At 36.9% G+C, this 22,355-nt stretch overlaps 1 protein-coding gene across 2 annotated transcripts; it reads left to right on the top strand.

Moving 5' to 3' along the window:
• Positions 1 to 3,733: 3,733 nt before the first annotated feature.
• On the top strand, positions 3,734 to 22,130 carry LOC133526841 (modular serine protease-like). 2 transcript variants are annotated; one of them, XM_061863642.1, is made up of 7 exons: positions 3,734 to 3,866; positions 10,431 to 10,530; positions 13,255 to 13,415; positions 15,286 to 15,404; positions 16,247 to 16,423; positions 19,025 to 19,184; positions 21,277 to 22,130. In XM_061863642.1, the coding sequence occupies exons 1-7, from the start codon at positions 3,839 to 3,841 to the stop codon at positions 21,552 to 21,554; spliced, it is 1,023 nt and encodes a 340-aa protein (XP_061719626.1). In that variant the 5' UTR covers positions 3,734 to 3,838; the 3' UTR covers positions 21,555 to 22,130. The 2 variants fall into 2 exon arrangements, with proteins under 2 accessions (XP_061719626.1, XP_061719625.1); XM_061863641.1 differs by lacking the exon at positions 3,734 to 3,866 and having other exon boundaries at positions 8,054 to 10,530.
• Positions 22,131 to 22,355: the final 225 nt, after the last annotated feature.

Here is a 22,355-nt window from a genome sequence, read left to right as displayed (position 1 = left end):
AAGTATGTAAGCGCGAAAGTGACGGGCATAGTGACAAGTGATAAAATGGAACCATGATGCCATCGCTGATACTGATCTGTCAGTGACAAAAGTGAATCCATGTACCAAAAAGTGTCATCAAAAAATTAATAGAATCAGGCGTTACTTTGCGGAAATCCATGCTAATTAAAACAATAAATATTGCTTTGCATTAATTGCATGTAAAAATACGCAAGTAAGTATAACGGGTTAGCACTGATTGACTAACACGTTATTTTCTCGCGGATTAGCAAAGTAATATTTCTTGTTTTAATTAGTCATCAAAAAACTTTAAATAGGTGGCGCTACAATACCTAGAGTACTTGAACAAAAAAATCTAATCATAGACAGCGCAATTCACTCCGTCAATAACGCCTAGGTTCTTAGCTACTCTAGCGCTACTCTGGAGAGATTTGGAACTATTATTTATAGCTGACAGCTGGACACTTTTGCAACAAATAAATAAAGTAAATAAATAAACAAATCTCAGACGCAGAGTGTTTCCTCTATGCGGACGACATATCTCTTGTACTGCCTTGCTTACCCACTAGTCCCACTACTGAGCTAACTGTCAAACTGGAATCAACTTAAACATGTAATGTCAACTTGGCTGAGCGAACACAATCTATGCATAAATTTATCAAAAACAAACTTAATCGAGCTCAGGCGTCACCAAAGAACAGCGTTAGAAACCGAAATATTCTACGATACTAGACTGGAGGTTGTTAAAACTTACTCTCTGCTCGGCATTCAAATGGATCAGCATTTAAATTGGAAAAACCATATAGATAAGATATCATCAAAGTTATCCCAATTTACTTACGCCCTGAGGGAAATTAAGAAGACCTCCGAACTAACTGCAGCAACTTCCGCATATCATGCATTTGCCCAAGCGTGGCTACAGTACGGCATCATTTTATAGGGTGACAGTACTAATAACCCTGACTTATTCTTAATCCAAAAAAGTTGCATTATAATTTTAAGCAATATACGTGTGGACGAATCATGTAGACCCCATTTTGTTAAACTCAAAATACTGACGCTGACTTCCTTGTACATTCTCGAGTCTTGCAAATTCGTGCGGAAACACGCTTATCTTTGTACCCAAGCTAAAGACATGTGTAAAGGAAACCATAACTTGAGGCCAAGGAACAAACTGGTGCGAATTGGAACAGCGAAACTCAGAATGATCTCGAACGGACCACATTCCTTGTCGATGAAAGTCTACAACAACTTACCTAGTCATATAGAAGCTGCAGAGAAGTACACGACTTTTGTTACAAAACTTAAACAATATTTAATATCTAAAGCTTTTTACACTCTCGAAGAATATATGGACGACGGATCGGAAAATATGTATTAGTTATAAGTGTAAATTACACATTTATTGCGTCCAAAAAATATATTTACACGATATAAATTAAAAAAAAAAATACGATATTAGACTGAACTATTTTTATGATATTTTTGAATACCTATCGATAATTGTATTATTGTTTATCTAAGTTAAGTTATATTTTTAAGATTTGTCTCGCCCTAGCAGGGTCCATGCTGTACTTCATAATGTTAATATTATATGTGAACACCTTGTAATCTCTTCGAGTTTAACCCGCGGAGCTACGTGCCGGGGTCCAATGAAACACGTCGTGCCTGGTCCATGCTCTACCGTCTGAGAACAGGAATCGGCCACTGTGCATACCTCCGGAAAAAATGGGGATGGAATGACCAGGAAAGCTGCGAGTGCGGATGCCCAAAGCAAACTGTCCGCCATATCGTTTTGGAGTGCCCACTGACAAAATACGATGGCCCAGTGGAAGATTTCAAAAACATAACGAGTGCAGCCATTACCTACTTGGAGAAATGTAGATTTAGATTATAAATTAGTCGTTATCTGAAAACACAACTACAGTGTAGTAGTAATTGCCATACGATAAATAAAAAACCTTGTAATACCATGGTTGGCATTCAATAAATGATGAAACAGTTCTACCATAAGAGATGCCACTCCTCTTAATTCCACACTCCATACTAGAAACGCTCATTTGTGTAGTTGGATTTTTGCTTATAGATAAGCACTTTTTATAAGTTAATAAAGCAAGTAGTTTTTATTTTAAACCAGTTCGATATTATTAGCTCTGTCGTCATAGGTTGAGGGTCAATCGCAAAAAGCAATCAGACACCGCATTATAAAGCGTTTATAAAGAGCACGAAATCACCACACATATTGCAATTTTACTTGTACCTATAAAATAATTACAACGATTTTTTTTTTGCTATAAGCTTTTATCGCTGAAATTACTTTTTTTTTCCACAGGCTCATCGAGACAAATTCTAACAACTCCAAACGCTAAACATGGCCACCTCTCTCCATCATCAGATCAGCTCCATGTCATCATAATTTGTATTGTTATCGGATTTGCATATGTATGCAAAATTTCAGCTCAATCGGAAATCGGGAAATGGGTCAAATTTAGCTTCCATGATTTATTTACTTTGTTGACTCAGCGACCCAAAATGAGACTTGGCCTCCGACACAAGACAGCGCCACTTTTCTCGGTCCTGACTCCTGTGCGACTTCTCGCCAATTGTTGACTCGAAGCTCGCGCAGATCCGCCTCCACCATGTCGCTCCAGCGATACCTGGGGCGTCCGATAGACGATAGGCGATCTTCATCCATTCTCTGAAGGTGGCCCAACCAACTGAGCTTTCTTCCATCATGTTAGGTAGCCATAGGGTCTTCAAAATAAATAAATAAATAGGTTCAAAGATTTGAGCCACACTAACTAACGTACAAATAAATACTAACAGGGTAAGTTAGGTAATTAAATGCTTGTGATATTAATGATACGATTGAACAACACAACTAATTTGTATTCTACACCATTTTATACTATAACAGCCCACATACAACCCCAAACTTTTATTTTTGAAAATATTTCTTATTTACAAAAATGACAGACATAGAAAAAGTAAAAGAAGTGTATCGGGAATATCGGGATAAAGGTCCGGTGACAATTTCCATCCATTATTTATAATTAATAATGTCCTATAATATTATTCAAGTTTCCATTGGCTAGGCTCCAAAAAATATTACCAGCCCGCGTAGCCAACATGCCAATTGTTAACGCTCCGTGGCGTAGCGTAGTCATCTCTCTCTATCACTCTTCCATATTAGTGCGACTGCGACAGTTGCGTTTCGTTCGCTACGGAGCGGCAATGATTGGCATGTTGGCTACGTGGGCTGGTAATATTATTTTTTATACTACGTAAAACAAGCATACGACCCGCCTGATGGTAAGCAGTCTCCGTAGCCTATGGACGCCTGCCACTCTAGAGTTGTTACATGCGCGTTGCCGACCCTAACACTCCGCACCCTAGTTGAGCCCTGGCAACCTTACTCACCGGCAGGAACACAACACTATGAGTAGGGTCTCGTGTTATTTGGCTGCGGTTTTCTGTACGGTGGAGGTACTTACCCAGTTGGGCTCTGCTCTAGACCTGGAATGACATCCGCTGTGCTGTGCCCTACCACACAAAGCGAGATAATATTTACAGTGCCCATACCTCTTTTGTGGACGTAGTTCGAACATATACGTATCATTTTCTGCACAAATTTTAGAACAACAAAGACCTTATGTATTTATTTTGAGGTTAGAAAAACTCTCTTTAAAAAACGAAGTGTAGTACCTAGTTGAGGTGATCTGTGATCGTCAAAATATGCAATTTAATAAAAAGCCCGTTAAATTAATATATCCATTAAAGCCGCAGTGTATTTTTGTCCGGCGGTGGATCCGGTAGTCTAGTCTGGGTATTAGACAAAATGACCGTGATTTCGACCTTGATCGCTGGTGAGTTTTATATCATTACTAGGAGTCATGGCACTCTGCATCCGATTTGCACGTTAATGAAATTAGAAATAGTAGTTTATGTGACTGGTACATAATAAAAGGTATTAAAATACACGAGTGTGGGTGGGAAAGATCACACAAGTGTTTTAATGCCTAATTATGTACAGTTACATACACTATTTTATCTACACACATATTATAAACTTTCTATGAAATATTCACTAACCCAAATTACAGCCTTCGTTGGGGCATCGTTGCCAAATCGTTGCTCTCTTGGCGGAACTCGCGGATATGTGGTGGCGTCATCGAAATATTTTTATAGCTTATTTTACGCGAAACTTTTGCTATGGTTACTTTAAAAACCACAAAACATATTCATTTTATACTTTAAACTAAATAAAAGATACACTGTACGTCAAATGGCGGTAAATTACACCTTTTTTCACTCATGTAGTTTTTTTTAATTCAGAGACCAACTAGACTAGGGGGCATATTTCCATATCATTCGATACAAACTAATATGCGAGATATGTCAAAATTGTATGCAATTGACATTTCATTCGTTAGGAACAATGCAAAGGGTCTAGCAAGCTAAGCTAAGAAGATTGGCCTCCGCAAGGGATTTGGTTGTAATTTGAGGTGCAGTAGTGGCAGGTCCTAAGAACACTGTATGCGTAATATCAGCCTTCGATCTTCTTTTGTTTCAGACTTATCCACGAAAATGTCAAAAAATCAAGGTAATTTTTAAACTGTTATTGCAGCTAAACCAAGCAAGCGAGAGCAACCAAATAAATTCAGAATTAAGGAGCATAAAATGGGGTTCATAATGCATATTTTTACAGACATTCATTTCCTTGAACTTGGATGAAAAAAAACATGTAATTTTTTTCTGCTCCATTTTTTTGCCAATTTTCGCGGAATTTTTCAAAATGTTTTTAAATGGACACGTAGTTAACAATTGTGGCTTATCAAGTAATTTTTTTGATAGTTGTGTCTCCGCGAGAAGTGGCAAAAAAATGGAGCAGAAAATAATTACATTATTTTTTTCATCCAAGTTTAAGGAAATTAATGTCTGTAAAAATATGCATTATGAACCCCATTTTATGCTCCTTAATTCTGAATTTATTTGGTTGCTCTCGCTTGCTTGGTTTAGCTGCAATAACAGTTTAAAAATTACCTTGATTTTTTGACATTTTCGTGGATAAGTCTGAAACAAAAGAAGATCGAAGGCTGATATTACGCATACAGTGTTCTTAGGACCTGCCACTACTGCACCTCAAATTACAACCAAATCCCTTGCGGGGGCCAATCTTCTTAGCTTAGCTTGCTAGACCCTTTATTCCCATTGCAAAAAGTCACCTCGATCCGGCGTAACAAAAATCAACTTCTGCTGCCAATTTCAAGACTTGCTATGTATAGAAATGGTCCGTACAGTCGATTCGTCGCCATAGTAAACAAACTGCCCGATAAAACAAGAAATCAACGATAAATTGTTTAAAAATAAACTAAAAAAGCTACTCATCGAAAAGTCGTACTACACAATTGACGAGATTTTAAATGATAATAATTTGTTAGAATGGAACCCGTAAGGCAATATAACCTATCAATAATATGACCTCTTTCAGCTTTTTGTTATTTTATAATGTGAATAATTTTAGAAAAATTTCATTTCATTTACTCCATTGTTTTATCATGTTCATCAGTACATAAAGATCTTATTTTTTAGACTTAGTAGGTACAGTCAGCGTCAAATACTTTGTAGCAGTCATGGTGTCCAAATAGTTCGGTACACCATACTAAATATATGGTGTACCGAACTATTTGGCTACTTTGGTTGCTACAAAATATTTGACGCTGACTGTACATGATACCCTGTTAGGGCATACAATATGGGACATGTTACTTAATCCTAAATAAAAATTACAATAATAAAGTAATCATGCAAAACTAGGTTTAAACTTTTAAACATGAGAGCAATTTAGTAGGTTAGTTTATAATTATTACAAGTCGTGCATGTCAACATAATTACGTATATGCCAAATGTGTATTACGTAAAATGTGACATAAAATCGTAGATTAAGTTTCGAATTGACATAAAGCATAACCATTAGTATTAACTTTGACATTGAGGAATTAACCTAGATATGTGTTTGCTTAATATTAGAAATAACGTTAGTAAGCGAATATGACATTTAATTATTAGCTTCTTATTATATTGTAAAGATGTTAAATTAGATATGCATAAATTTATAAGTACTATAGTAGTAGTATGTAATTAATTAGGTACCTCATAAGTACTACCATTATGCGCCCTACCCGGGTGTCATGTACTGACTACATTCAACTAACATCTTCTGTAATGCACATGACTTTTAATGTTGAATAAATGAATAAATAAATATGGCATATATCCTTACAAACTAAAATCTAACACAAAAACATAAACAAAAAAAGTACATATGTACAAATTGGCCAGAAGTCTCACAGGAGTCGAGGAAAGTGGCACTGTTTTGTGTCGGAGGCCAAGTCTCATTTTGGGTCACTGAGCCAACGGAGTAAATAAGTACCTACATAAGTACTTAAATAGTATTTTATGCAACCGTTGTATAGGAAGGGTCAAAAAACGCAAGCGGCGTGAGTAAAAGAATACGCCACGAGCATTCTTTGACCTACTTATACAACGTTGCATACAATACTTTTCCTGCCAGACAACAAAAATAATACTTTAAACTATATCATATAGGTAAACAATCCAAAAATATACAGCTAAGATACGCGAGCATACCTTCTTACGCGCCCAGCCCGGCCCGGCTCGGTTGATCAGCGACACCTCATACCTCATGAGGCCCTGGTACTTGCTCTTTGCTAAATTAAATTTTGGGACTGTTTTATTCTCGATTTTTCCACAGTAGCCTATGGAGACTAACAAGCAACACTAAGCGGTCTTCGTAGTCTATGGATGTTGCTATATTACGGGTGTCACATGCGTGTTTTTGACTTATGAAGCAATTGTTTCTACTATGCAACCAAATGAATGTTTTGTAAGTTGGCAGCAATGCACTTAGTTTTAATTTTATAATTTTGATTTTGTTAGGTTGATGCAGAGCCCGTACATTTCATGCCGTTGACAGAAAAATGACGTCACGCTACATAGAGTATGATTCCAATTAGTATTTTCGTAATAATTAATAATTTGTTAAGCTCTTTGGTTAGCTGATACTCGTACATATACTTACTTGACAATCAGTACAGAAACGTCTGACTTTCATCTTATTATCACTCGACGAATTAATAGATTATTGATGTATTAAATAATACATATTTTTGTATTTTAACAGCGTATTTAATATTTATTTTTCTACGCGTCAAAGTAATTTATCTAAATTTGTCGTGTTGTAAAAAAAACTGCCTGTTTGTTAAATTACGTCATTTTTGCGTCAACGGCATGAAAAGTACGGGCCCTGTTGATAGCCATTAATCGCAGTAAAGTTATAGCGATTGTAAAGCACAATTGCTGTTATGAGGAATAGACAATATAGACTTTTCTTCACACCTTTTATGTATTTTCTTATATTCGTGTTCATGAACGTATAAATGACAGATTACAGTAGAGTAGTGGGAAAAATCCTTTAAAACGAATCATAACCTGGGTGCTGCACGAGGCTTTGGCAAAAAACGCCCCGGCCCGGAGGTCACTAGACATACGTACCCATAAGTTTTTGTGATATCTCTTTTATAAGTTTTTTGGTGTCTGACGACCAAGGCCCAAATGTCTCAACCGATAGTGCCATAAATACATAATTGATTTTCAAAAACGCGTATTTGCGGCACTTGGCGGTTTGGGCTGCATCTGGCTTTCTGCGTAAAATGATTACGAGTATGTATCTGTCAATTTCCATGATAAAATGAGAGACGTTTGCCGCCACATTGCTGCCGTGCCGCGATTATAACATTCATTCCATCACTCATTTTATGGAAGGTGGAGGTAAGGAATGAAATCTCTATGTACCAAAAAGTGTCATCAAAAAACCTTTAATAAGTGGCGCTACAATACCTAGAATATATATATATATATATGTTTATTATTGATTATTGTTTCTATACTTTAAATACCTTAAAAAGAAAAAAACCTAAAATACAAATAAATAATAATAATATAAAATAAAATAAAATAATGTACATTTAAATTATCGTTTAGTACCTACTTACTACTTCATTGAGCAGACCCAACTGCGCTAAGCCACTTCCAGACCGAGTATCTCAGTAATATTGTTATCTTGTCCAAATGTTTGTGCTGCGCATGAGTCGGAAACGTGTATCGGTAACTTATTGTCCGAGTATTGAGTAAACTACCTCCTTCTTGTTTTCTTAACGCTTATTACTAAGTAATTAATTTAAGTTCTCATAATAAGTAAATTGTAAAATTCTTAATGGGAATAAATGATCTTTAAACCTAAACCTAAAGATGACCAGCCCCCAAAAGATGAACATTTGGTCTTAAAATCGATATAATTAAATCGTGAAATATTTTACGCACCTGAGGGTATTTTTTCCTAACGCGGCAATACTTTGCCGAGGCTGACATTTAAACTCCCAGACAATTGTGATGTGCGTGTGGCTGAGAGCGGTCGTCAAATGCGCGGTCCACACCAAAATCGCCATTTGTATGGAGATCTTAATAAGATTAGCGCTTCAAAGTATAAGCTTATAATTGCGTATAAATTGAATTATGACATTTACTTACATGATTTTACACAGAAAAGATTCTAGACTAATTCTTCTAACGTTTTCTTTATAAAGCATTGCATATTTTATCTTATTTTATTAAAAATTTAAAATATTGTATGCTTAAGCCATAGATGACCGGCGGTCAACTTTTGGGCAAGGGCTTATTTTTTCAAATCCTTGTAGAAAATCTAATAGAAAAGGTTGATGCATAATTTTTGTTTTAAATTGATAGCTGACTAGGCCTTGATTTTGTGACCGAAATATGAACAAAGCTTTCTTTTATTTAACCCAGTTATTTCAAGGGTTATTTTAGTATGGGCTGTTCAACTAAAAATCTTATCCCTAAAAGATGAACTATGATAATTTACTAGTTCATCTTTTGGGCTCAATTCCAATACGTGAATTTCGCATTAATTTTGATAGTTTATTTCTTCAATACCGTGTCCAAAACTTGAACCAAGTAATCGGTAGCTTAATTAATTTTTTATATTATTTACAAATACAAATTTAAAAAGAGTAGAAAATCGTTTTAATTTATTTCAGGATCATATTTTCTTCTTGGAGCAAAATTCCACCTAGGGCATTTTATTTCTAAGGAACAAAGTTGCTTATTTCGTAAATTTAAAATATAGTGATAAAATATTAATTGAGCTCGAATGAGCAAGAGCCTATGGTAAGTGGCTAAATATCCGTCAGGCATGAGACCTTTTTTCCTGTGGCATAAATAGTCCTCTCTCTGGCACAAAAAATTTAAACAGATTTTATAGACCATTTTTTTCGCTACCGATTACAATTGCTCAGGTGGTCAGAATTTAACAAAAGGGGCAAAGTTACACTCTATCTATACTAGTTTATCTATTGGCATCATGTCGTTCAATATTAGGGTACTTGATTTTGGTTTTATACTGGTTCATCTTTTGGGGTCAAAACGTTCAGAGATAGGGCACCGTGTTCATCTTCTGGGCATTTTGCCCTATTTCATCATATAATATTTTTTATAAATAATACTGAATTACAATATGAGCATTTGCAATAATTAATTCTAATCTAGATTATGTGCTGAATCATATTAAAAACTTAATGTTGTTAAAAATAAGTTACAACATATATGTAAAAAAAATCTAAAGTTGGGGTAGTCGCTTAACTGGTCATCTTTTGGTGATTTCACCCAACTTGAAAACAAAATCAAATAATAGACAGCGCACTTCACTCCGTCAATAACGCCTAGGTTCTTAACTAGCGCTACTTTGGATAGATTTGGAACTATTATATCTGCAACAGTTCAACCATAAGAGATTTCACTCCTTTTAATTCCACACTCCATAACTCATTTCATCAAGAAAATTGACAGATACTGCGGCGGCAGAAACGCAATCGTATATTTTAAGAATTTGAAATACAGGTGGATTGTCAAAGAAAATTTTGTAGCCACAGTGCACAGTAAATTTACTGCCATCTTACGACAAATGATTAAAACTTTTAGAACGCTATTTGAATTTTATCCATATTCTTATACTGATATGTGTTAGTTAAATATCAAAAAGTGGCGCCACTCTACCTTTAGCCGATGTCAGGTAGCATCGGCTAAAGGTAGAGTGGCGCCATAGCTCGAAACGATGCCGCCATATTTTTGGCCTTTGATCTATTTGACATCTATCCGAAACACGGGACTTAATCGCGTAAACTTTATCCCCGACGTTTCGAGAACGGCGTTGTCCCCGTGGTCCCAACGTGGTTACAACTTTTGTGTTGTTACAATGTGGTCAAAATTTTCGCAACATGTATACGTTCTGTACAATTTGTACAAATCTTACCTTGAGCTTGTTTTTTCCACAGTTTTAACCCTCGCGACCGAACAGCCTAAACAGGAAAAAGAAGACTGGCGGGATTCGTCACATTTAAGCAATAAATTTGAAATAGAAATAACATCCTACAGGTTGTAATTGTTTACATGATACAATATTAGTGTTTCTAGCTTTGCTGATGACGTAAACAGAACGGGGGGGGGGGGGGGGGGGGGCAGTTGGTCGCCCTAAGCTTAGATTCAAGGACTGCTGCAGGAGGGACTTGATCTGCTTCGATATTCAACCTCACAATTGGGAATTTCAGGCTGAAATGAGGCCAGAGTGGCGTCGAGATCTCAAAGCGGGTGTAGACAAGCATGACAAGGACTGGTTAGAGAACTTTAGGCAGAAAAGACTCCGCGCTGCTAGACCTCCTCCCTTGGACTCTCGTCATGTTTGTGATTGCTGTGGCAGAAGATGCCGCTCTGGTATTCACTGGACTCTTCAGTCATCGCTGACGTTACAATCAACCTCCCTGCAACACCTGATTTTACCCAACGCTGCTATAGATGTGGTGGCCAATATTTACAGTAATATATAAACAGAACGGGCTAATTTTAAGATGGCCTAGTTTACTTAGCTTCGAAGGTCAGATGGCAGTCTCTTTCTTAAAAAATAGTTTTTTTTTAATACCACGACGGTGGCAAACAAACGGTCCACCTGATGGTAAGCAGTCACCGCAGCCTATGGACGCCTGCTCTCCAACTCCAGAGGTGATACATGCGCGTTGCCGACCCTCATGTATCGTTATCTGAGTACCCACGACACAATCCTTTTTGGGCTTACTGTGGAACTTAGTCAACCTGTGTAAGAATGTCCTATAATATTTGTTTATTTACTATTTATTATTGTATTTTAATTCATAATTACGTGTTGTAAATATGGGACATCTTAAAATAAAAATATAAATTATTCTTTTTCTTCTCTCTTTTCAGAGGATTACTATAACTAGCTTAAATCTAAATAGGCCTTTGAGGCATTGCACCAAGGCTGCTGATGGCATTATCCTCGTTGTATCGCAATACTGATACGTTGTGCGAGGAAGTCAAGCCAGTTCTTCGGTCACCAGTTACGCGCGGGCGTTTATATTTCGCTTTCCTCAGCTCCGCCCGCTTTTACATTAGTCCGTTGGAGGTGGGAGTGTGTCTACGCAGGTTCCTACCTGCGTAAACATACTAACATTCGTCTTAAGCTCCAAACCCCATCAGGCCTCTTGCCATCATCGCTAAAAATGCCAGTCGGCTCAGGAAGATCAGGCACATTGATGGTGGCACGAGACCGACGGATTATGTCACTAAGCGACGCATGCCTTGAAGAACGACCTGCAGTTTTTTGACTTATATACCGAAATCCCGAGTCGCAAACCAGTCGCCAGTCTAAGGGAGGTGGGATCCAAGAAAGTATGAGGCATGTAGCCAGTAGCTTCTCAAGCTCCGACTGCCAGAAGCCCTGCGCGTTCTGGACCTGTACAGTTGTTTAGAAGAGTATTGTAAGTTAGATCACAGATCACAGTAAATATTATCCTAACTCCTTTGTGATTTTGGGTTGCCTGGAAATTATTTGCCTGGGCAAGCAATTTTAAAAGCATTTTATCATCCTCAAAGCCCGCAATGTCATAGTTTGTGTGCAAAGCCCTTAAGATATTTCAAAATCAAAATCAAAATCATCAAAATTTCCTTCCTCTTCAAACAAAAATAACCCTCGCTTGTTCACTTTTGCTCCCGTTGTTAGATTACGCTGATACTGCTTTCTTGGACCTTAGTGAGGAGTTACTGGACAAACTCGAGCGATTGCAAAATATTTGTATTTGATACATTTTCGGTCTCAGCTTGGCTGGCGTCCGATTCGTCGTCGACGAGATGTGCATATCCTATCATTGCTTTTCAATGTTCTATTCAATCCTGCTTCGCCACCTTACCTTTCCGAAAGGTTTAGTTATTTAGCTGCTGGTAGTGGTCATCGCCTTCGATCAAGCACCAATCTTTCACTCACAATTCCTTCCAATACGACGCGCACATACAAGAAATCCTTTACTGTCCATGCCGTTAAGTTATGGAACGAGATGCCGGTGTCCGTGAGGCAATCCCAATCTGTAGCATCACTCAAGGAGAAGCTTAAAAAATTGTGGCTTTCCGATACTTTGGTTACGACTTCCTAGTTCCATTGAGTACTTCTACTTTTTTAATTTCCTTTACTTTTCTGGTTCAAATTCATATCTATTTATATTATATATTGAATAATTATTTATTTTTATTTATATATATATTTATGCATTATTTAATGGTTATTTTCTATCTATGTATATTTGTATCAATGACATCAATGTGTATTCAAAACGTGCATTTCATTAATTTCAGTGATTGTACACTTTTGTTTGTTTGTCATTCATTCACCGTTACTTCTGTTTTACTCATTTCCTCAAAGGTTAACTGAAAGAGATCCCATACAGGGTTAAGTTCGCCTTTGTTGTATTTAATTTACTCTGTAACTGTGTTTTTCGTGTTTTTATTTCTATGTACAATTAAGTATATACATACATACATACATATTTCCTATGAGACCAGACGTGCTGTGATTCGATGCCATAAAGGCTGGGGAAGCCACATTGGAAATTTCGTGAATTCCTAATCCTCCGAACCGGATAGGGAGGGACGCTTGAGACCGGGAAGGTTCACTCAGCTGAATGTTTAGAATCGTCTCTAAACTAATTTTGAACAAATTCCAATTAATTAGGTACTTTAGGAAGTTTTAGTTGTGGAGAAATCTACATTTAACACCTAATGTTGTATCAAGTAAAGAATTACACCTGTGTGTAGCTCACCAAACGAGTCTGGACGGTATCTGTCAAATGCAAAAACTGTAACTTTAATCGGAGATCTGTTGGTTCAGTGGAACGTTGGAATATACAGCAAGGCTTTTGAGCCCTACATGCAGATTTGCGGCGGAACGCTAGTTACTACTAAGGCTGTAATTTCAGGTAAAATCAAAAAAATAAAATGGGTTTATGACAATTGAGTCCCTAGTTTGATATATGGAAGGTAGAGACAAGGAACAGAAACTGCTTAGGCAGAATTGTTGCAAAAGTGTCCAGCTGTCAGCTATAAATTATAGTTCCAAATCTCTCCAGAGCTCGTAGCGCTAGAGTAGCTAAGAACCTAGGCGTTATTGACGGAGTGAAGTGCGCTGTCAATGATTAGATTTTTTTCTCAAGTATTCTAGGTATTGTAGCGCCACCTATTTATGGTTTTTTGTCGGACACTTTTTGGTATATGGAGATTTTGTTCCTTGCCTCTACCTAGCCATAGTCATTATTTAGTCATTGCCATAGTTTGATAGTTACAATAAAATGCTCTCTGTAACTATAATTGTTACTATTATTAGTGCTTAAATTTAAGTGGAGCGAGGACCAGTCCCTGATTAGGCCCTTGTCTAGGGTTGCCAACCTAAATGCACAGTTTTGCGGTACATTTGCGATCAATTTGCGGGACTTGGGTATACAATGCGGGACTCCTTCACCCGGCCTAACTGGGAAATGGTATACTTATTTGCCGTCAACGTATTGAAAGGCATGAAAAGACAAATTAAAGTCACGCGTTGGTGCAACCTCCGTTTCATTGCTTATAATCTAGTCTAGCCAGAAAACGGGACAATCGGCGTCCCGCACGGACCTTTTGCGGGACGCATACTTTAGGGCTCAAGAACTGGGCCGTCCCGCAATACGCGTTGGCAACCCTACCCTTGTCCCACCTCCCCGCTACTCGCTCAGAAGGGTGTGGCGGCTGTCGCAGACTTCGCGTGGAAACTGTCTGATTCTGACTCCCTGATGGGCAGGTTCATATTTTGTTGTCGATTTTTTTGTCCGATTTTGATAAAATTTCGTGGATACGTTCCTATTCTGTAGATACATAAAAAGCGCAATTTCGCCGTCATCTGTTTAGATATCTTCCACTGAGTTACGGAAACGTATCGTATTTTTATAACTCAATGGAAAATTAGGTAGTTACATACATATGTTTGCTGTCCCAAATTGGGATTTCGTATTTATTCCACCAAGAATGAGTAAATATTCAAACGAGCCAAACTTTATCCAAATCTAGCAAAAAAGTTATAGACACACCTACAGTGATGTGGATGTTTTCTAACATTCGCTTTTCGCATCTGATTGTAAATTGTGAACATTGATCCAAATTCAAACTGGAAATCCCATATTGAAAAAATAAATAAAAGCATATCAACCCATACAGAAGAAATCACTAAAATGCATATTATGGGAATATTTATCCGTTGCTTACTTATAGAATTATATACTGGGGAAATTCTACAGATGTTCAGTTCACTTTTACCCTACAAAAGAGGTGTCCACGAACTATTTACCGTATAAATATTAAAGAATCGCTGTCTCATAGAGCCCCCTTAAGGAAAAGAATTTTTTTTTACGCTAACTGGAATTTATATTTTGGTACTTTTGGGAAAATAATTCAGAATGTTTTGTTCCTTTCTATTATATTGAAATGGAACTGTTATTGTTAAGGTACCGGTGGGATTAAGACTGCATCAGCAATACTGCAGAATGCGCCGCGACTACTTATACTGCCGACTGCATTGCTGCCGCAAATATCAAAAATCCGCGCTATCCCAAACGTCCAATGTAATATAAATTTCTCGATAAAATTATCTTTTTGACATAACTGCCGACTCGATCAAAATCGATGTTACTCCCCGGATTTTTAAGGTCAGTCCAGGGTAATGTAATAATGTCCCGCTGCAATAGTGCAGCAGTAATGCTGGTGTAGTCTGAAACCGAACGGCACCTTTACAATGTTTTGCGAACTTATGTTATTTTTTAGCGGCGCACTGTTTTTGGAGAGACGGCGGCGCGCTGCCCGCCTCACAATTCGCGGTGGTGGCCGGCAAACTTTACCGACCATGGAACGATAGCCATGATTTTAATGCGCAGCACGCTGAAGTAAGTGACGAAAGTAACACGAAAAAAAAGTAAGTGAGTGTAAGTGAGTGAAGTGAGTGAGTGAGGGGTATATTGTCGCTTACAAACGCTACTGAAAATGAAGAAGCCAATATGTCCCGTCCCGTGCGGGACGTGTGGACGTGGAGAGTGTTAGGGCATCTCGAGGACTCGCGACAGAGTGCCGCTATCTTTTGCGGCTTGTCGCGCGCCTTCGAGACTATTGATCCTCTTCTTCTTAAGAAATTGTTTGAGTGTTACGGGACTCTTTCATAAAACGATCACTTCCTTCCTAGAAAACAGGAAGCAGCGCACCTACGTGGCCTAATCACGACGGTCACTCAGCCTCATGGGACCAACTATTTACAATTCGTTACTTAATAGAAAAATCATTCTACAGCATCGATGACTTTATAAATATACGATAAGGTCGGTGACTTGTGCATGGTAATTATTTTTTATTAATGTTAATAATATTAAATATATAACGTTTTGTAAAATGTAATGAAACAATTCAATTATTTAATGAACATATATTTAATCTATGTTTTTAATGTAAAATGTGACCTGTAAAATTTGCGTTTACCAATAAAGATCTGTATTCTGTATGGTCCGATCAAAACAAACTGGAAGTCTGATTTCTATACGGTATATTTTACAGAAAACTCCAAACTTCAAGTAAATCACAAAATAAATAACTGGCGACTTTGATGCCAAATGGCATAATTAGCATTTAATCATTGTTTTCTGATACATTACGCTGGAGGGTTCAATTAGTTCTTCGGATATGGGAACAATATCCAATATTATTTAAAGAGAAGTAAAAACGTACTTTTCCACCACAGATTTCTGCAATCCACATTCCCGCGCGTTTTCGCGGCGCCGCCACCAGTTTCCAAGCTGACATAGCAGCAGTACTCTTGGCAAAGGAGTTTACAATCACTTCCCGGGTCCACCCGCTCTGCGTCCACTTTGATGAAGATCTGGAGGCAGATATACTGCAAAGTGATAAAAAAGGGTTGGTGAGTCTTGAAATCTGTTTTTGTAGCCTATAAAACGATCTGGAACTGGTGAAGGAGTTTTCAATTTTGTTGCACATCACCTGCTTTAATGAGGACCTGAAATTAAACATTATCTTGTAGAACTCTACACACATTTAAAGTAAAGGTACTAAACTGCTATAAACTTAGGGAATATATGGCTGCTATAGACTATATATATTATTATTTTTAATAATTATATATAAATAATCTCCTTAGGAATCTGGATGACCTATGTATACTATTCGCGGAAGATATTTCGATTTTAATGTCATGTCAAAACGACCAAAACTTGCAAAATAACGCACTATAATTTAGAAATACATTTTTCAAAAACCCAAATAATGCAATTTAGGCCACACCAAAAAACTACGTTAGATATAAATTACTCCTTCAACGGACTGACTATAGAATGTGTAGATACTTTCACCCTCCTTGGTTTGGTTATTGACACGCACATTAATTGGATCGCACATATAAAAAAAATTACAAGTAAACTTTCGACATTTTTATATGCTTTGAGAGAATTAAAAAAATCAACGAAATTGGAATGTGCTCTAATGGCTTACTATGCAAATGCCTTTTCGTGGCTTAATTACGGGATAATCCTATGGGGAAACAGTACCGATATAGAGGATATATTTATACTACAAAAAAAAATGCATACGAACACTAGCAAATATAACAGCACCTGACAGTTGTAAACCCTATTTTATTAAATTTAAAATCCTGACGCTGACATCCATTTATATATTAGAAATTTGTAAATTCGTCAGAAAATTTCTTCATATTTTCCCAAAATTGGTCGACAAACCTCGAAGATATGAAAGTAGATTCAAGCATTACCTGGTGCCATCCGAACGATCAGAACTACAGTTACACAAAACAAGCCCAAAAATGATGGCAATAAAAATTTATAATAAACTCAGTGATAAACTGCAGGCCTCAGAAAAACAATTTAATAAACAGTTGAAGAACTTTTTACTTAACAAATGCTATTATAAACTTAATGATTTTTTGGATGATAAAAATAATGACGAATGTTAGATATCTACTCATCGCTGTATTTCGCATCGCATTATTGTTAATATTTTACATGATATGAGATTTTATTTTTTATTTTTTGACATTACTATTAAAATCAATATTATATACACTACAATTTTATTGCATATAAAATGTTAACTATCATTAATATTATCTCTTAGTTGTGAATGAATTTGATGACATAAAATTTAAAATTGGAATTAGTATAGAATAGTATAGTATAAAATCAACTAACCATTGTTATAAAACCTCGTTTACATAACTTAGGTTGTGGGGGCATGCCACAACCACAGTGTAAAAAGTAACTATTTATGAGATGTAAAAAACACAGGGCCTACCGCGAAACACACAAATCGAAATTTTGTTACCTGCCTCTTTATCGATCGCTCGAATATGCAAGAGTGATAGAGGGGCAGATAATTCCAATGCCGTTTATTCTAATTTTGCCCTCAGATTTATAATAAAGGACCCATCGGATCCTCAGATATCGATTTTCACCTTGACCATAGCAAAAACTGGAGAAATTAAAGATGACGGCCGTCTATGCCAATGTTGACCTGAGATTCATAATGAAGCGCCTCTCGGACCCTTAGATATCGATTTTATTTCATATTTCATATTCGCGTCGTACAACATGCTACAAATGCTACAATATATTTTCTTCTTTAATCAGAGCAAAAATGCCGAAATTCAAGATGGCTGCCGTGTAGTCCAATTTAACCTCCGATTCCTAATGAAGGGCCTGCACGTGCCCGTGCCGTGAAAAATGCCGTAATTTAAAATACTGACCGATTTTTGCAATTTTGGCATCAGATTCATAATAAAGGGCTTCTCGGATCTTCTGATATCGATTTTCATCTTGTTTAGAGCAAAAATGCAGAAATTCAAGATGGCGGCTGTATTTTTCAATTTAACCTCTGATTCCTAGAGTCAGACTAAGATAAGCTGGCAGCGATTTTGATAGCCCAGACGGTGCAAGTGTTAAGTAAACGTGTTAAGTAGAAGTTTGACTTTTAAAATAACACGTGCCCCGTCTAGGCTATCAAAACTGCTCCTAACTTAGCTTGTTTTGACTCTAATTTCGTTTTATTTGTAGTTAAAATACTTAGGGTCAGATTTTTTACCATATTCCATTTCTGAATTATTTGTATTTAAAATCCAAATACGTGATAATCCAAATATTGTGGATATATGTTGTCGATTCGAAATCCTTATTTTAATACGTTATTCAATTTGAGGGAACTCTAGTTTACGGAACCGGCGACGCGAATCAAATGTTTGATAGGCAGGAACAGTTTGTATGGGAAAAGAATATCGTTGGTTTTACCATTTTTCTCTCAAGTTTCCATATTTTCTTACCGTCAATCCTTTAAAATTAGCCAAATCGGTCCAGTCTTTCGAAAGTTATGCAATCACATACGTTTTGGCGATTCATTTAATTTTATTTATATAGATAGATTTTTATAAACTGCTTCTATGAAACCGTTGAAGATGATGGCTATAAAAAGCTAACAAGTAATTAAGTATATATTGCAGATAGTCGGTTGGGGCCTGACATCAGAAGACGGGCCGCCATCACAGACGCTGCAGTATTTGTACATGCCAAATGTGCCTATCGAAGAGTGCATCGCCGACGCAGAGCCCGGGTTCCTGAAGTATATTACCAGTGACAAAATCTGTGCGGGCGTAACTACAGGTACCATCTTGTTACTCAATTTTTATACTTGCAAAATTGGAATCTCGATAAAACGCAAATTTTGAATTCTTTTGAGCTAAGGGTTCCGACTGAACGTCTAGCGACCTGCACCAAGCAGGAGTTCCGCAGCCACCGGCTCTTTGACACTATGAGTATGGAAGGTAGGTAAGGAGTGAAATTTCCGTGTACCAAAAAGTGTCCGTCAAAAAACCTTAAATATGTGGCGTTACAATACCTAGAATATTTAGTGCTGGCAGTCCACCAATAGCGCCAACGTCGGGTTTTAACGCGACGCTTTTTAAGCTCTCTTTAAGATTAAGATACGAAATCTAAATATTTTCGAAATTCCTTTGTTGGGGTTAGATATGAGGATATAAGGTATTATTTGAGGTATATTTTACAAAAATTAATTCAACGGTATTGTTTTGTATCTGGAGGAGCTCAAACTTGGTATGTTTTGAAAACTATTTTAATTTAATAAAAGTGATTGAAATGTAATGATGTTATATATTTTTAGAACCGGCTCAGAAGGCCCTTTCATTTAATACCACACACGATAGGTTTCTGAACAAACAAAAAAATCCGTACAAAAAAGATGACGTATTAACTCCTCAGTTTTTTTTTAATTTTTTTTTGGTGCTTCGGGTCATATTGATTCAAATGGCCTAAAGATTAGTCGTGCCAATTTTCATGCTTTTAACACCATTTGCAACGTTTTTAGGCGTACCGTAGACAGCGCACTTAACACCGTCAATAACGTCTAGGTTCTTAGCTACTCTAGCGCTACTCTGGAGAGTTTTGGAACTATTATTTATAGCTGACAGCTAGACACTTTTGCAATAGTTCTGCCTATGGAGATTGCGTTCCTTACCTACCTTCCATAACTGTGGGGTTGCGTAAGGGGTCGCAGGTCGCAGCCATAAAGTGTTTTGTAGTTTTAAGGTATATTTTTAGGGTTTCGTATCAAAAAGGTACAAAAGGAACTCTTATGGTGCTACTCTGTCCGTCCGTCCGTCTGTCTGTCTGTCCGTCTGTCTGTCACATCGCTAAATATCTCGAGAACCACTTAAGCTATCGATTTGAAATTTGGAATAGTTATGAACAACGCTAACCCATAGACACATTGAAAGTATTATTTTCTTATTTTGTTGTATGTATGTATGTATGTATATACTTTATTGTACATAGAAATAAAAACACGAAAAACACAGTTACAGAGTAAATTAAATACAACAAAGGCGAACTTATCCCTGTATGGGATCTCTTCCAGTTAACCTTTGAGGAAATGAGTAAAACAGAAGTAACGGTGAATGAATGACAAACACAAACAAAAGTGTACAATCACTGAAATTAATGAAATGCACGTTTTGAATACACATTGATACAAATATACATAAATAGAAAAATAACCATAAAATAATGCATACATATATATATATATATATATATATATATAAATAAAAATAAATAAATATTCAATATATAATATAAATAAATATGAATTCGAACCAGAAAAGTAAAGGAAATTAAAAAAAGTAGAAGTACTCAATGTTGTTTCAATTTTCTTTTCAATTTTTCTTTATTTATTTTTTATTTTTCATAGTGAAACAATATTGATTGATTGATATATTGAAAATTGATTTATGAAGGAAAATGTGAAAAAAATACTACCCCTTATCTCTAAAATATATCGAAAAAAGATTATAATTTATTTATATATTGTGATCATTACACTGATTTTACAGAAAAAATATAATCAAATCTCTATCTTGGTAACTATTTTTTATTAACAAAAATGAAAAGTGAAAAAAAAAACACACTGTCCCGACCGAGGCTTGAAGTGTTGTGTTGTGTAGGTGTAAAGCTCTTACGGTAGATGTCGCTAGTCGCCTCTCTAAGGCACGCATATGAGTTATATGGTGGAAATATTCACTGTCATCGAGTGGAGTCTCAATTAGCTCAGTTGGCATTGCGATGGGCTAGTGATCCAGTTCGAACGAGATCGAACCTCGCCCGCGACAGTGAGTTTTTGCAGTTTTCATTAAGCTTTGTTAATATTAATATTATCTTTTACTATGTTTAACGTTACCAGGCCAGTCATTATGCCGCGGCGACAGCGGCGGTGGTCTTGTCTTCTTCGAAAGCGATTTCATCTTCTTCGACACAGATCTCGTCTTTGTCGACAGCGAGCACCCACAGCCCCTCCTGTACGGCATAGCGTCCACTGCTCCACGCAGCGAGCACAGCTGTAATACGCACGCCCGCGCCACACTCACGCGCGTGCTTGCACACCGCGCGTTTCTGCGTGCGCATATACCGGACATAGAGAATAAGTGCGTACGTGGGCTGTCCAGTAGAATTCTCAAGTAAGCTCCTACTTCAGACAGGACAGTACGACGGAGTAGTGCAAGACCGCCAGTTCTTAATTGTAACTGCAACAATTCCACTCTACCGGCTATACCCTAAGTTTCTTTATACTGATAATGTTTTATATTGTATTTATTATATAAATGTACAGTACAGTGATGCATCAGGATACATGGTGTTAAATATATAATTACCTACTTGGAAATAGTATATACATTCTACCTTTAACATCAAAAGTTGTAAAATTTTAATTTCCATCAGCCGCATCCGGTAAGACGGAAGTTCCATAAAGATGGGAACGGGCCAGTGTATCCACACATGTACCATCCTAAACCAACACCCGTCTCATCTCCCACGGAATCAATGATATTCCTTCTAGCTTCTTGCCATCGTCCCTCAGAATGCCGGAGGGCTCCAGCAAAGTCGGCACGCTGGACCTACCAAGCGCGCATCCCAAGAGTCTGGCACGTTCTGTCCAGTGCTACGGCTAAGGAGGTCATCGTATAGGTACAACTTTGGAGTCTTTGGACTGGATGTCATCCCAGGCCTTTTGTGATTCAAGATGCCATATATTGACCATAATAGACCAATAGTGGGACCGGATTTTTGCCCTATAAGTTTCGATAATTCTAAAGAGTGAAAAGTGATGTTTATCTGTTATGGGACATATTTTTAAGCATATTTGTAATATATGAAGAAAATTTAGAACGAGCGTTAGATATAAATAAGGTATTTATGTATTTTTATTGATGAATTTTGAATATTGAATTAAAGTACAAAATTTAAGCATCGTCTTTTATAATA

This window comes from Cydia pomonella, chromosome 17 (assembly GCF_033807575.1).
Source record: "Cydia pomonella isolate Wapato2018A chromosome 17, ilCydPomo1, whole genome shotgun sequence".
Taxonomy (NCBI): domain Eukaryota; kingdom Metazoa; phylum Arthropoda; class Insecta; order Lepidoptera; family Tortricidae; genus Cydia; species Cydia pomonella.
Note: the sequence above shows the minus strand (reverse complement) of the source record. Positions and strands in the feature narration are given on the sequence as shown.